At 42.8% G+C, this 16,719-nt stretch overlaps 3 protein-coding genes and 1 non-coding gene across 4 annotated transcripts; 3 read left to right on the top strand and 1 right to left on the bottom strand.

Moving 5' to 3' along the window:
• Positions 1-98: 98 nt before the first annotated feature.
• O0I10_007406 (uncharacterized protein) lies at positions 99-602 on the bottom strand (the record flags this gene model as incomplete). The annotated part of the gene is made up of 3 exons (XM_058487422.1): positions 99-277; positions 342-476; positions 536-602. 3 exons carry the CDS (start codon positions 600-602, stop codon positions 99-101), a joined length of 381 nt encoding a protein of 126 aa, XP_058341722.1.
• Positions 603-1,978: 1,376 nt separating this feature from the next.
• Positions 1,979-3,528, top strand: O0I10_007405 (DNA repair protein rad18; the record flags this gene model as incomplete). The annotated part of the gene is made up of 7 exons (XM_058487421.1): positions 1,979-2,244; positions 2,305-2,612; positions 2,677-2,804; positions 2,858-2,910; positions 2,977-3,055; positions 3,119-3,431; positions 3,491-3,528. The coding sequence occupies 7 exons, from the start codon at positions 1,979-1,981 to the stop codon at positions 3,526-3,528; spliced, it is 1,185 nt and encodes a 394-aa protein (XP_058341721.1).
• A 240-nt stretch (positions 3,529-3,768) lies between these two features.
• O0I10_007404 (uncharacterized protein) lies at positions 3,769-4,852 on the top strand (the record flags this gene model as incomplete). Its single annotated transcript, XM_058487420.1, has 5 exons — positions 3,769-3,781; positions 3,840-3,980; positions 4,041-4,196; positions 4,272-4,336; positions 4,403-4,852. The coding sequence occupies 5 exons, from the start codon at positions 3,769-3,771 to the stop codon at positions 4,850-4,852; spliced, it is 825 nt and encodes a 274-aa protein (XP_058341720.1).
• Positions 4,853-12,252: 7,400 nt separating this feature from the next.
• O0I10_007403 lies at positions 12,253-12,324 on the top strand. The gene has a single exon. It is a non-coding gene; the product is annotated as a tRNA-Cys (tRNA).
• The last annotated feature ends 4,395 nt before the right edge of the window (positions 12,325-16,719 follow it).

Genomic DNA, 16,719 nt, shown 5'->3' with positions numbered 1-16,719 from the left:
ATGTCACATTGTTTGTTTACAAGTATTGTATTAAAGTATTTACACGGTGAAAATATGTACAAGTTGAACAAAAGACATAATACTGTAAGACCCATCATCTAAGAGGAGTCGGTCTCGTTACGAGGAGGTTCCACCACGCGGACGGGAAAACCAATCACCTCCCACAAGTAGAAATTGCGACGCACAACCCCAAGCAAGGTGGAGCTATTACGGCCCGGTGGGGTCAATGCACCTTGAGGGACGATATAGGTGAAACATCCTTTGGTAGCAGGGCCATCTACATCATTGATTGATTGATTTAATGATATGATCATTCAACTCAGTCACACTTTACAACTTACGAGCAACATTGCTTGAACGATCTTCATCAAAGAAAAAGGTGACGGTATCATTGGCGGTGTATTTACTTGCGTTGTAGCATACATGCTCTTGATAGCCAACATAGATTTCTTGGAATGGCTTGGGATAATCCTCGGCTAGATTTGTATTCAATGTGAGTCCCAGGAAAATTTCCTACAAGACAAAACCACCTTACCTTGAACAAGTTGGATATGAAGGATCAAGCAGACAAGTGCGAAAAGGTAAAGTGCAACGTTTCTCATGGCGAATGGTAAGGGTTAGAGAAGGTGTGTATGTGTATGTATTGAATAAGATGCTTTGGAAAACGCTCATTTCAAGTCCTTTATATAATCTTCACGAGATCGGGGAGAACATCTTTGTTTCCATCGAATGGCGGATAAATGTCGCCCGTATGGTTAAACTCTCACGTCCAGTTTCACCCGTTTCAGGGACTACAGCTGCAAGTGTGATAGGTCCATCGTAGAGATAGAATCGTTATGCCGAAATGAAACACAATCATTGCCAATCGTTAAGCACGGACCTTGACCGTGAGAGAGAGATACAGAGATGCCAAAACGTCAACGTGCATGTTTGATTCGATGCATTTGCCTCTTGATCAAAGACGCTGTTTTATCCATGGTGGGTCTTCTTGGACGATGTTAAGTTGAGCGCATTGTACAATCCATTAAATGACCTCTGCTACTGTAACCGATGACATGCAGCAATTGGCATTTTCCAAGAACCTGGTCCAGCAGCGAAAAGATAAAAAGATAAGGTTTTCAAACTTGATTCATGCAGATCAAACTTTTGAATGTAGACGCAGCGTGGGAGGAAAGGTCAATGCACAGCTCAAATGGCACTTTCCCAAATCAAGATCGATCACCGATCGATTTGACCTGTCAATTGTCTTATGCTCAACATCGATTCACTTGATTGGGCTCGTCATTTCTAATTCTGGAAGAAGGATGAGCTAGCTTACCCTTAATTTTGTCCATATTTTTACTAGAATTGGGCCCAGGTTGGTTGTTTCATAAGATTCAATGATGATGTGATATGCTGTGGTGTAGATCCTCTCAGTGTCATGTTGAAATGTGTTAGCATCAACGTCAATGATAATCCCGAAAGGATGCGCACCTGAGGCACCCCTTTACCCTTGGTAGTATGATGTTTGTAATAAATGTGCTATACTTTTGGTCGCTACCCATTGTGGGTCCACACAATGAAGACATTTTTCTTTGTTGTATGTTGTTCTAATTGGTGACGAGTTAATGATTTTATTCGAGTGGAATGTTAATATGAAAAAGTAAAGCAAATACAAGCGAGTGATGTATGGTTTGGGGGTGAATCTCTAAGCAAACATTGAACCATTGACCATTTTCAGCATATAAATGACATGATGATACAACAAGATGTGATCATAAGGATCCGATGATACTGATAGTATAATGAAACGAGCCTTCATATGAGGGGAAAATAGGGTGCATGAGCTTGTAGAAGGTTGACAATGGCATGAACTTGTTGTGATGGCTCTTGGAGATGTAGTATGGGCTCCGACCGCAAGATGAATAGGACTCGGAGTGAGAGTAAATATCGCGTAAACGTCGCGTAACGCGATAACCGGCTTGTTTCTGTACACGAAATGGACGACGTCGACGATCCAACCGATTTCAAAGACCCAAGACTCCAAAAGTTCGATCACGACTTTCGATGCGCTATTTGCAAAGAGCTATACACAACACCGGTCCTACTCACCACATGCATGCATTCGTTTTGCTCGTTGTGCATTCGAAGACGTCTCGGTCAGGAACGGCATTGCCCTACTTGTCGCAAAGCAGGCGATGAATCGAAATTGGTTCGAAATAGTGCACTAGATGACCTCGTTAGCAATTGGAGTTCGGCTGTAAGGTAAGCACACTGTAACATGGCATTGCTATAGAGAGGATCTCGCTCATATGAAATGCGTAGGAAGCTCGTGGTTGCACAGCAACAGCACAACCAAACACCTGTACCTATGCAAAATGGATCTAGCAACAGCACTCCCAAATCAGGCACACCCGAAGACTCATCACCAGGCACTCGTCGATCACGGCGTATACGACAACAGCAGCAACAGCAACCTAATGTCCAGGAAACGGCTATTGATACACCTGATGTCTTAGCTAATCCTCGATCACTACCATCACCAGCTGTGCAAGGTGTTCCAATGACAACAGCAGCGTCATTAACGCCACCAGCGCCTTCCGTTACAGAACCAGAAGTTGTAGATCTAACACGTAAATACGAGTGATACGATACACCTATGCCTATGTTCTCCATCACTGATATCAACATCTCTAGAGGAATCGCTCGTCAGCTGTCCAATTTGTGAACAACGAATGAAGCAAGCGGTCATCAATGCACATCTTGATCGTTGCATGCGAGGTGATAGTTCCTTCATACCATCTGTTAGTAGTTCATCATCAAGGGTAAGCATCGCACATTTGTGGGTAAATGAGTATATCCTTATACACATCTTTAGGCTGCACCTTCTCCTGGATTCTCAAGTTTTCATCATCGTCAAACACAGCGGCAGTAAGTATAATGAAGATGGTACATTGGTTACGGCAAGGAATATTGACAACGAGCCTGTACATCCAGAGCTGAACCATATGGGAAAAAGCCTGTCAAACTCGTATACGACATGCTTAAGGAAAAAGACCTACGACGGATATTAAAGGTATTGAGGGATTAGGTGTTGTATGCTACTTTAACTCTTTGTTGACTTACTGCCGATGTCTAGGATCTTAATTTGCCTGATTCAGGGGATAAGCAAATGCTTGTATGGCGCCATAGAGAGTACCTTACATTGTATCATGCAAATCTGGATGCAGCACAACCAGTTAGCGGAGCGTCATTGATTCAAAGGTTACAAAGTGCCGAGAATGCATATTGGAACAATCAGAGTCGAGAGCGCCCTTCATCATCGGACCTTGAGGAACACAATCGTAGATACAAGGATGAATTCACTCGGATGATTGAGGAAACTCGGAAGCGAAGACGACCAGCAGCATCGACACTATCCACTAATAACGAAGACACGTCATCCGAATCATGTAAGTTCATCATACAGCATTTAGGATTTGGATGCTTAATTCATTTTCTCATATGCTAGTGGAAGAAGAAAGCCAATCTTCTAGTACAGGACGATAGTACTTACAGTTTACCACCCTTATTTGTATCTATAAAAACCGAATATCCTTTGATCCCTTTGTTACCGTGAACCTGTGCTACGATTACCACGTGAACGCGGATTGCCCAAGTCGGCTGTGCCGATGTCAATGTGCACGGGGCCCATTTTAGTTACATGCATATGTATTTGATGACGAGACCCCAGAGCATTCGCATGACTTTTTTTTCTTATTCCTTGCTTTTCACATCTCTCTCTTTACAATGGAATCTGAAGGTATCGTATGAGTACGATCTTTGAGGAGCTGAACCATGTTTTAATGGCTTAACAAAAGTTGCCACGTATGGAAGCGTCAATATTACAGCAGAAATGGGGGTAGCAGCAGCTGCCTTGATGGCCTGCGCAATGTTCCTTCTGGTATTGGGATACCACATGCAACGAATAACAAGTGGTGTTATTGGATTTCTCGCAATTGGTATGATTATCTTGAAGAGGCCGTGATAGCATTCTGAAATGTAAATGGATTTCATGCAAGGTCTTTTCACCTGGATTGCTTTGGCCAACCAACGACCAAGCGGTGGTTACAATTCAAATGATGCAATCACGATGTTAGTTGTTCCTGCAGGCTTGGGTGCACTAGGTGGTCTTGTATGTTTTTTTATCCAAGCAATCAGGGTGTATGTCATTGGTGGTAAGTGGTATGGTAACAACGTGTTGCACTTTTCAATGCTGATTTTCTAACATGAAGCATCGTATTCATAAATAGCAATTGGAGGGTTGGTGCTGGCACTCTACATCCTTAGTTGGAGAGAAGATCTCGTCATCACTCAAGTAAGTCATCACCTCTACCCCATTATTATACAAACAGCAATAACACAAAGAGACTACGTTTTGAAGCCTGTGGGACGAGCATGTTTTATTGCATTACTCCCTCTGTTGACAACGGCCATCACTTGGACTTTGGACCAATATGCAGTGCTATTTTTTGTTTCCATGACGGGCGCCTACACGTTCATTGTTGGCATCGACTTCTTGGCACATACGGGCTATATAAGTGGTGTAAAGCAAATCTTGGATCATAACGACGTCTCTCAATACAACATTGATGCGCGAGTATATGTAATGCTGGTGATCACTGCTGTTGCTTGTATTTTATCGTTGATATGGCAACATCTATATGCCAAGCAGAAATCGACAATCCATGCTGCAACAAAAGACGAAGAAGCACCACCAGCTGAGTCGCCTTTACCAGAGCAAGAACCAAACACGGCAACTGCTGGAGAAACTCATGGCAGTGGAGCACCTTCATCTGCTGCACTTTCTCCTCGATCAATGTCCGTATCATAGCAACTTGAATGATAATGTTGCTTTTCAATAAATGACTCGCTTCGCTTGTAAACTTTCGTTTTCTTGTTGAATGGCTTAACACTACCTGGTGAGCACGCTTATGCAACTACAATCCATTCTCGTAGTATTCATCCTTGCAGGAATCTGCAAGGCTTTGCTTTATTCATGTTAACAATAATAGACTACCTCGTTAATACTCTGTCCTGGAACAATGTCAATACATATAACTTATATTACCATCGGTTCATCTCTCCCACTTTGCACCCCCCCCATTCAAAATCTTCGTAATGAAACGTGGAGGCTTTATGAGAACCAAATTGATCAGCATGCCCGAGAGCACCTTGTGTGAAAGTTTGAGGTTCGAGAAGGGCAATCTCAATATCAAGGATTGATGTACAGTGTTCATGCATTTATACAAGAGGTGTAACCTATTTAATTTCCACTGCTTCCCCTCCCACAACTTCTTGTCTCTTCCTCCCATTCTCAACTGTTGGCCCATTCAAGTATACAACTACCACCTGCGAACGATTGTCCTGCTTCAACCCATCATGTCAACCCTACGATTGTCTTGATCCGATTGTCTTGATCCGATTGTCTTGATCCGATTGTCTTGATCCGATTGTCTTGATCCGATTTGTCTTTGACTAAATGGAATGGCGTGTACACAGCCTTCTTGTCACTCTTCTACAACACACGCTCTTGTACGCTTCTCTGCCACGATCAAACGTAACAGCATTCATTCCAACAGTTGCTATTCGCTCCATTGTCTCAAGCAGCGTTCACAACCTTGTCGCTCTACTACAACACACACTCTTGCACGCTCCTCTTTCACGACCAAACGTACCAGCAGCTGCTATTAGTAAGGTCTCAAACAGCATCCTTTACTTGAAGCAATTTGCCTTGCAGTCTTCTTCACCTGAACAAGAGATAGCCATTGTATAGAGGCAGCTTTTCCATGTGTGGCAACTTGCTTTAATACAGACGATTCTTATCGATGATGTCATATCAATGCGCCACAATACAACAATCTTCACCTTGTTGAGCTGCGATGGAAAAGGACCGAAAAAGAGATTGACCAATGGAGAAGGTTCAGCAGCAATATTGGACTTGAAATGGTTATGATGGATGGATGCAATCAAGTGCAGCGATGAGAAACAAATCCTGGAATGTTGCTTTGGTTACTTGACGCATCGTCAGCAGGAACGATGGATCATACCACGTGGTACGGCTGAGGATGATGGTGGATTGGTTGAGAGGGCTTTTATCTTTGGCAAAGAGTGGTTGATCACGATTGGAAAACGCGAGTCAATACATGCAGCAGCTATTTTGCAACCATGGATGAAGGATGCTTATGACGGCAGCAGCCAAGAATACAATGACACAGTTATCCCTGTTGACTCTTATATGATTCATCCCTGCCTTATTCGATTTGTAATACTCTCCTTCATCAACTTTACTTTATAAACATCCACACTACCATGTGCTATGCTTCGACTTTTTCATTGAACGAGGATTGGTCCAACACAATGTGTATTCATATGGGTATCGTACTATCAGCACAAATGTGCAAGATGTGGATCACATAAAGGGGGAACATGAATTTGAAGGTCGGAAAACGAGGTTGGATCATTTACATCATTGTATCGAGATGCTTTTGTTCTAGACGAAATGCAGTAGTAAGGTTTCTCGAACGTTTATATTGAAAAGATAATAAACTCGAGAGTGATTTTGTTCAACATCGTGCTTGTTATGTACATAAGTTTGGTGGTCCATTGGAAGCTTAATTCATCATGTTCAAGAAAGAGTGAGCTGCTGTAAACTGGAATTGGCGCGTACATGAATATTCCATACTTACTTATGACAATTTTCAGCTAACGCTGTCTTATGCAACCTTATATAAGAACGAACCATTCCATACGAGTCATCATAGGCGGACCTTTCTAAAGGCAGGCAGTGGAAGGATCGATCATGCATATCTCAACCAATAGGATTTCCCTTCAAGTCCTGTCCCTCGGTTTCGTTACACATGCAGGCCCTTTTATATCTTTGGCTCTATCAGGGTTTATCTACTTGACAATGAACAAAGACCACTCTTCATATAGAATCACGCTTACAAACATAAAGGTGCCTGTATCTCCAAACTTTACAATGAAACGTGGGGTTTTTATTAGAGCAATGGGCTTCGGCTTGGCCAACAGCACCTGCTTTGTGAAAGTTTCGCGTTCAAATGTCGCAAACAGCCCAAAAAATATTTTTTGGTCATCGTCGTCGAAGAGGTCGACCCCTGGATCCAGTTTGGCTGGTAGCGACATTGCGAAATCTGGGATTGGCAAGTTTGATCGTGAAACTGGCACCCAAGGTGCAGTTGGCCAAGCCGAGCATATTGCTCTAATAAAAACCCCACGTTTGATTGTAAAGTTTGGAGATACAGGCATCTTTATGTTTGTAAGCGTGATGCTATATGAGAAGTGGTCTTTGTTCATTGCCAAGTAGCTAGACCATGGAGAGCCAAAGATGCAGAAGGACCTCTTTGGGTAACTCAGCTAAAAAGTCAGGACTTCAGGGGCAATGCATGATAGGTACGCAACCCTCACTTTTATATCATACATTGGCAGCTAATAGCCACTTTTGTGCATTCCCAACTTTTGTGCATTCTATTGTAGGTGGACGATGCCCCTGCTCTAGACATTCATTTCCATGATTAAAGTAGGTTGATCCGAGCTGATTTGGTTGAGTTACGCTCACACAAGATTACATCGGTTGAGCTACATCGAGCGTGCTTCATGTCCAGAGCGATGTTATCTCTCTTTGACCGCAGCTCAGTCAAATCAGCTCGGATCAACCTACTTTAATCATGGAAATGAATGTCTGGAACAGGGGCATCGTTCCCATGCAGTGGATCTCGCAACAATGATGATTGGATAAAAGTGGCCGTTAGCTAGCAATACATGCCTGTTCCTAGATGATCCATAAAGTGATTATACATTGACCCCTTCATTCATGCAAACGTAGCTGTGTTACACAACACGACCCTCTGCATCTTTTGCTCTGTCAGGGTCTAGCTACTTTACATTAAACAAAGACCACTTCTCATATAGCATCAAGCTTACAAACATAAAGGTGCCTGTATCTCCAAACTTTACAATGAAACGTGGGGTTTTTATTAGAGCAATGGGCTCGGCTTGGCCAACTGCACCTTGTGTGAAAGTTTCACGTTCAATGTCGCAACTAGCCCAAAAGATATTTTTTGGTCGTCGAAGAAAGTTTCAAGAGGTCGACCCCCGGATCCAGTTTGGCTGGTGGCGACATTGCGAAATCTGGGATTGGCAAGCTTGATCGTGAAACTTTCACACAAGGTGCTGTTGGCCAAGCCGAGCCCATTGCTCTAATAAAAACCACACGTTTCATTGTAAAGTTTGGAGATACAGGCGTCTTTATGTTTTACCTATGCTGTAAGCGTGATGGAGTTGCTTTTTCCTAGAGTGGATGGTGTCGGCTGCATTAACGGAAAGATGAAGAGCTGCTGAGTGTATGGCACGTGGTAGTTCCACACGAGCGTCCTTAACAGATTGTTGCACAAATGGATCATGATCATGATTGCCTTGAGGAAGGTAAGTAAGTATACAGCATCCAATAATGAAGGTGTGTCAAGGTTTGTGTATGGCAATAATGACTCAATATCGCATTTGGATTCTGTGGAGTGTCGAGCTGCATAAAAAGTGATGCGCACGGACCATGTTTGATGCCTTCACAGCCGGGTTAGAAAGCTACGAGGGGCATGCACAATGAAATAAAACGGATAGTGTATGTGTATGTATGTGTTTGATTAGTAATGTAGAATTCACGTTGCCTCAAGCAGAGATCAAACCACTCTTTATTCATGATGCATTCGATGGATAGACATTGCTATTTGAGAGCCACATACATAATGCTGGATCAACAACAATACCAGCAGTACACGATGATGATGTATATTAACGATGCTTTTATTCCTGAATACCCTATACTTTTACTGCAACCATAATCATCATAGCCATACAAGAACAACACGTTGACTTTTGGGGCAAGTGGTGTTGTGTGGAAGCTCCCAACTCAAGCCGCGAAAATCAAAGTCTGGCGCCTTAGCCATTATGAGGTATGGGGGGGTTGTTGTCCATGGAGACGCCTCAATTTTAAGTTCAGCTGCGTCGCGACCAGAGACAAATTGCTGCGGACCACTTGGCAACCTCCACCTTTTCCCTCTCAACTCAATCGATCGACTCGCATGGCGTGCGTGCTTTTCCTACTATCACGATGTTTTGGCCAAAGTAAGTTGTTTCTATCTTTTCGTTGCGTTGCTTGTAATACTCACCGTGCCTTGTTTGCAGCGACTTGGGGGACCTAATGGTGTGCATTGGAAACTCTTTGCCCCCTCACCAGCCCGGTTTCCACACAAGGCTTCCATGAATCCCAGCAGATCTTGATGAGGAGGTAGCAAGGATGTTGGCCATTCCTCGTAAACTGGCTGCCCACTACGTGTCGGCGTGTTGTATGGGCGTTTGGCCGAGGACGAAATGCAGACCGGTAGCAGTGTCCAGGGTGCACTAATAAAAGACCGCTATCCAAAGATACCAACAAGTGGCTCTTGTTTGGGTAATGCCAAAGGATTCATTGGAAGGAAACTAGGAGGGAAGATAAGTATCTTACACCTATTTGCTCTCGCTCACAAGAAACATGCTACACTTTTCTATTTCAAGGACACAAGCATGGTTTCTTCCAAACGAGGTTTTGGCGCGTCAAGTCCTGGCACCTTAAAGTGACATGTACAAGCGGCCTCGTCGACCTGGAATTGGTGCCTACAGGTAGAGGTTGGGGATGGTTGAGTAGCGGCCTTCTCGTTGGTCATCCCTGTGAGTACTTTAGCCTTGGCTTTAGGAAACGAACAGCTACTTGTTTATTCTAGTACATATCGTAATCATTATTAAACCATGCTCTTTGATTAAACATACATCCTTGTCTTTGCATGTCTGATAACGCACGTTTGGCTGATCTTCATTGTACGTAAATTGAAAATGAAAACTCACGATCCAAGTGATGTTGTTATGGCGTGCTCATCTTATCTATCAATGTTGTCGTGGTATGTGTGTATCGATGCCATCATCGTTACCAAGCTTTATTGGAAGTCATTGTTGTATATGTAACCAAGTCTCTACTTTTATCCTGCAACTAAGACACGATGTTGTTGAAATCATGTAATACCGACAATTCTTTGTGTAAACTGCCAGCTAGTAGCCACTTCCTCCCATTCACCATTTTTGCCCAAACCAATGCATGTGAACGATCGTACTGCTCCAGCTCATCATCTCTATCCTTCAACTTTCTTGATCCGAGAGGATTTGACTGAAAAACGCTCAAACACAGAAACATCATCCAAAAGTACAAAATCATTTTGCAAAGTTATTTGTAAACTGCCACTTGAAAGCCCATTCATCCCATTCACCTTTATTACCCAAAACCAATGCATGTGATCGATTGCCCTGCTCCATCCCATCATGTCCATCCTTCAACTTTCATGATCCGAGACGTTTTGACCGAGTTACGCTCAAACACAGAAGTATCATCCAATATGAGAAAAATCATTTGGCAAAGTTATTTGTAAACTGCCAGCTAATAGCCCATTCCTCCCATTCATCTTTGTTGCCCAATACAATGCATATGAACGATTGCTCTGCTCCATCCCAGCATGCTCATCCTTCAACTTTCTTGATTCGAGGGTATTTGACTGAGCAACTCTCAAACAAAGAAATACCATACAATATCAGGCCAACTCATTTTAATTTCCACTTCTTCCACTCACCGCTTCTTCCCTCTTCTTGCTCCCATTCTCAACTGTTGGTGCATTCTAGTATACAACTACCACCTGCGAACGATTGTCCTGCTTCAACCTATCATGTCAATTCTACAATGGCCTTGATCCGATTGCCTGTGACTCAATGGCACGTGCATGGCGTGTACACAGCCTTCATGTCACTCTTCTACAACACACGAGTCTCTTGACACAACACCTTCTCTTGCACGCTCCTCGACCACGATCAAACGTAACAGCATTCATTCCAGCAGTTGCTATTAGCAAGGCCTTTGCTCATTGCCTCAAACAGCGCTCTTTACTTGCAGCAACTTGTTTACAGTCTTGTTCGCGTGCACAGCAGATAGCCAGCCACTATATAGAAGCAGCCTTATTTACGTGTAGTCACTTGCTTCAATACATATGACTCTTTTATCATACGGATCAGGATATTGGTTTGGTATATGGGATGGAAGGAATTGTATATTGTAACACGTGGGAGGGAAAGAGCCTTGTTCTTATGTATCCATCACCAACTTGACCATTACGCTCAATGTTATCATCCTGAACGATTCGTGCAAGCCATTATCCTATGTTACACGCTATTCGATGATTGCTAATGTCATTATCCTTGGTGCTATCTCTGAATGATGGATCAAAAGCGAATAGATGTTACATTGCCAACCATTTCATCCTTCGTGAGTTGGATCTCGTCATGTGTGTGCTACTCAATGTATTGCATTATAGAATTACTTAGCGTATGGCAAATACTGGACTCAGAAAGTTGTATCCACTTTTAAATGCTCAAATAAAGTAAGAAAGAGAGAAGGAGAAGGTCCTCATTGATTCATTGTGTCTTGAACAAAGACTCTATTCGATAGCATAACGCATCCCCTTTTCTCGTTAAGAAGGTTGTAACACTCATTCCCTTTTGGTATATTCGAACATGTGAGGTAGTCATTTTACTATCATATGTCGAGAGATGTTGAATAAAGCAATGCTTTAATGATATGAATATCTACGAGGTTGAGGTTTATTGTAAAGATGATACCCTACTGCTTATAGATGTATCGTATCATAGTGTGGGCTGTGTAGTATGCTATCATATGAGGGATGCACAAGAATCATACGTTACTCCCTGTAATATAAAGCCCACTCTTGTGAAGCAAATAGTGGAGAATACCTGTTGTTGAAGAGTGGACGGTAGGCAATTGCTGTCATCGCGCGACCTCCATGTGCTGTTATACATAGATGTGTATGCTGAATCCACGCCCTCATACACGTGTAATTGCGTAAGGCGACGTATATTTACAAGGCACCATACTTAATAAGTAAAAAGAGGGTTGTGGTTGCTTGTATATGTAAAATAGGTGAACATAGGAAAAGTAGAAGTGAGGAATTGCAAGCACAAGATAGGCAGCCACAGCGCCACCATCGTCATTCTCCGACATCCAATCACATCGGACCTTTTCCATCATCAGCCTCAATCAGCCGCATTTTGTACCACGATCACCTTCCTTATATGGCAATTTGTTAGGCTAAGAGTGAAATAATTTTTTCCAAAAATCGAAGTTCAGGGGTTATAACTCAGTGGCAGAGTGGAAGATTGCAGATCTTCTGGTCCCGTGTTCGATCCACGGTGGCCCCTCTCTTGTTTTGTTATTTTTTCTTTCGGATGTCACGTGATCTTTGCCGATCCACTGTCCTTTCTCGAGAGCAGTACACAATAGCAACCAGGCCTTAAGCTCAAATTAGCCTTATGCCTTAAAAGAAGTACAGCAGGTGGATAGCGATGATGGGTATATAAAGATGCGATATGATGGTATGTGGATATGCACACAATAAATGATGAAAAGAAAAGAAGAATCGATGCGTCAAGTGGCGAGTTAAATATGATGTACATTTCAAACATGCAGATTACAGTACATTTTTGAAAGAGAACAAGCTCTAAGTATTACATACGTTGTTGGCTAAACTTTATTGTCATCCATCATTCCTAAAAGTCCCTGTATAACTACGAGCAATCGACTATAAATTACGCCATCTACATGCATCCAAGACCACCCGTCCATGAAACAACTCAATGACTAACACCAAGAAACGATACCCATGGGTCTGCTCCTCTTCCTAGCATCGACATCGACATCACCATCATCGAAACTACCTTGTATCGCGTCTCAAAAACCATATCACTTTGGGTACCACTGTTTGGTTTCTACGCAACAAAATGGATCAGATCCGTTGCATTGTTCCTTGACTACCAAGCAAGCAAAACAACCTACATCCACCGCTTGATATTGACGTACGCTTGGAGCGCTTCTCTAGTATCATACTTGAGGATGTTGATAGGGATGACTCGGTAGTTCCTTGTTGTGGCCATTACGCTTCATCATCGAAGATTGAACATGGTGCTGTATTGGCGAATTGGTTGTGTACTTGAATACAGCAAAGCCAAGGAGGATCATGATGCACTCAAGGTGACGCGTCGTATCAATCATTGTCAACCCAAATGCAAACAAGGACTTGTGTGTGAGAACTTGGATACTGAGCATGAGTGTACAGCTTCCCTACTATCAAGAGACCATATCTATCAGCGTAAGCGATCGTCTCATCAAAGCGATGCATCGCAGCGGTACCTACATTGTGCAAGAAGGAGCAGCGGTACTCATGAGATTGGGGATAGCATCGTTGTCGATTCAATCAAGAAATGGAAGTTGACAGATTTGACAAAAAGGAGTGGAAGCAAGAAAGGAGGTATCAGCGCGCCAAACCTTGGTTCAGGAGATGAAAAGCCTGGTCGATTAATGCACCACATTTTGTTGTCACCCAATAAAGCTGTTTTGATATCAAGATGCATGTGTCCAGTTTTTGGGGTTGATGGCGTGATGTGTCAAAGGCAAACGATGGTGTATTGCGGAGGAGAGAAGGAGAGGGACAAGATGTTTCTCACTGCATTGTGTCGAGAAGCATTGGTCTGTGGCACACAATACGCCGATGCTACTACCGAATTAATTGGTCTACATGGTAGAATCTACCTGTTTTCACACCTATTGGCTCACTTGATAACGTCTTCTTGAGACTTGTCACTTGAAATGATATGCAAGCCACATGTTACATTTGGCGTCAGGCGTAGTGATTAAAGGTAGTGTATATGCGTATACGTTTTATCAGGGCATCATGAGCTAAACAGGTATTGGTCCTCACATTTTCTACATTTAGAGCCACCATAATACGTGGGATAACAGGTTGACGACCGGCAGATCACCGGGGTAATAACCTATACTGCCTATGCATATTCCTCTCCAATGTTTCTTTCCTTTCGTGATCAGAGTTAACAAGACTGACTCGGGTTCCCAGGAATCACTTTCTAAATTTGAGAGTTCCCTCCGATTATTATGCTTGTAAGTTTATGTATATGCGTGGGAGTTGAGACGTGTGATGGGTTTAACAGGGGCCAAGGAGAAGCCAAGCTGCACATTATGCATTGCATCTGAAGGAGGAGAAGAGCATAATGGCGGGTCCTTTTTACTTGTTCACTAGAGGAGAGAGACAACGTGATAAGCTTGCGCGGGATAATTTTGCTTTTGGTGTCATTGTTATAGAGCAAGGAGAAATGCACACTTGTTTCAATATGTATAAACGACAAGTCGAGGCGCCTTTACTCTTTCACTATCTCACGCCGTCCATCTACTACACTCCCCCCAAAAAATGCTTGTGGCACCTTATGCCTGTGATACCAGCGCTTAAACCATGGGGTTTTGAGTTTAGCTTGGGAGCTGTGAACCCTGGACATCATTGCAATAAGAACAAGTATATTGTAGTTTGCTTGCACATCATTACTACAAGTCAATCCCTACGAGTAACACACACCTCCCCCCTTTAATGCATCGTTTTCACCATAAAGAATGTATTTCAATGCATGATCAAGCATTGTGATTTATGAACCTTGGTATGAAAGATACTACAACAAGCCTTCAAGCGTGTGATCCGTGCCCCACACTCTAGATTTCAACCTGACGATTGCAATGGGTGTGTAACAACTCATCAAGCATACCACTTGTCTTTGACATTGGTAGCTCCTCATCATTCTTTCCACCAACAAGGAACGTGTTGAGCGCTTGTTTGTTGTTGATGATATAACAATGATCCAGTGTTACCCTGCTGAGAAGAACTCATAATAACACCACTATATTAAAGTATTCTCAAATTCGTTAAGCGCCGCCACTCATCATAGATGAGATTGACGGGTATTGTCCTATAATTGTTCATGTCAAATTTACCATCATCATGATGTGAAATCAACTCAGCGCGCTACATCCACATACAAGAACAGCATTTGGCATCGATCTTGAGCATGTAATAGATGCTTAATGTCATGCTAGAAGTTGCCATGTACTTGTTACTGTCTCCTGTCGTTTGAGCCATCAACGGGGTCATATAGCCAAAAATGTGGATACATCCGGAGTATGATGCAAGGGTCAAGTAAGAGATAAAATTCGGAAAGTTATGTCTTCGATGATTCTTAATAGAAGAGACAGTAACAATGCTGTTACAACTTATAATGCAATCGGCATTGGTTGGAATGTTATACAGCATACGCTATCATCTTCATATACCTTTTAGCTTATTGCGCCGATATTTATGCTGATCATTGGTATGATGCGTATATGAGGAGCGATCATCCCGATGGATGATCATGATTTTTGGCTCATATCCATCAAACAGACAGCAGCAGGCGATCCGACCTTCCATACATCGTGCAACGTTGTGCAAAAAAGTGATGTAAAGGTGAGCATAAGTTGAGCATGTCGACTCCGCGTTGGAAATAGGAGGTTCGTAAAGGCAATGTTTCCTGTTTACGATGCATCATTCGTTCCCCTGGGTAACAATCTAACGTAGCCCCTTGTTACTTTATTCTTTTTGTTCACCATATGCATGCAAGTCAATTAAGATTATGCTTGGGCAGGTTCTCATTTGGGGTTCATTTGCACAAAGAAACATGCCTCTTTGTCACACAAGCTCTTGGTTTATAACATTGGAAAACAACCGAAGCAGTAAAGCGGGGTGTATACATAGATGGCCAGGTCCATGAGATGAATCTGAAAGTGTATTTTGGGCTGTGTCAAAAAGCTAAAAAGTTGCTATTGTTGAAAGACCAATGCTCAGCAAGACAACCAACCGTTTTCATGTGCCATGCACATAAGAGGCTTAGGCAAAGTGCTTTGCTTCATTGTCCTTGTCACGGCTCAAACTTTATAAATAGCAACACGGCTGCTGCTGCTCCTTCGTTGCAGCGTGCTCATGCATGTTACCACCCAAAGTAGTAATATGTTAAAAGCTATCGGCAGCGGCTATTAAATAAGAGGGTGATATGATAGAGCTGGTCATCTGTAGCACTCAATTGTTAAAACTTCAGCCAGGGATGAATGATGATCGAGCATTAAAGTTTAAAGTGGAGCACCCCCAAAGTGCATCCGACTTGATCATTTTAGCAAAGAAAAAAACAGACTTTCCATGTGGACAAGCTTTTTGGTGCGGTTGTTGGGGGGTGTCGTACAAAGACTATCGGAATTGGGCATGCACACAAACATCATCATCACCCGCCAAATGTGGGACGACACAATATAGGCACGGAAAATGAGTTTGTATTAAGCAATCCAAAATAATGCAACTTTGAGTTTGACAATTCGATGACCATTTTAATAATAACGCGATTCCTCCCCCTCCTTTGGGTCTGCTGGCTTGCAAAAGTGTGATGCCACGTAGAAGAAAAAAGAACAATTCTACTTTATCCATGAAGCTTTACCGAAACGCATGCAAGAGAACGTCCAAACAAGAGCCGTAAAGGGTGGGATCAACAACATGTCATAGTTTAATGAGGACTGTTGCAGTGGCAAGCTAAAGACCTTAAGGGCAATAGGGGCTTTAGATCCAGCAACAAGAGTGATTCGTCCACAAGGGATTGTCGTGGGACAGCTAGACCTAGTTCATGGCTATTATCCCAAGAAAGAGTGAGGGGAATGTGCGATGCTGCATCAAAACC

The sequence above is a fragment of the Lichtheimia ornata genome (genome assembly GCF_029851405.1).
Source record: "Lichtheimia ornata isolate CBS 291.66 chromosome Unknown scaffold00036, whole genome shotgun sequence".
Taxonomy (NCBI): Eukaryota; Fungi; Mucoromycota; class Mucoromycetes; order Mucorales; family Lichtheimiaceae; genus Lichtheimia; species Lichtheimia ornata.
This window is presented reverse-complemented; position numbering and strand designations above follow the sequence as displayed.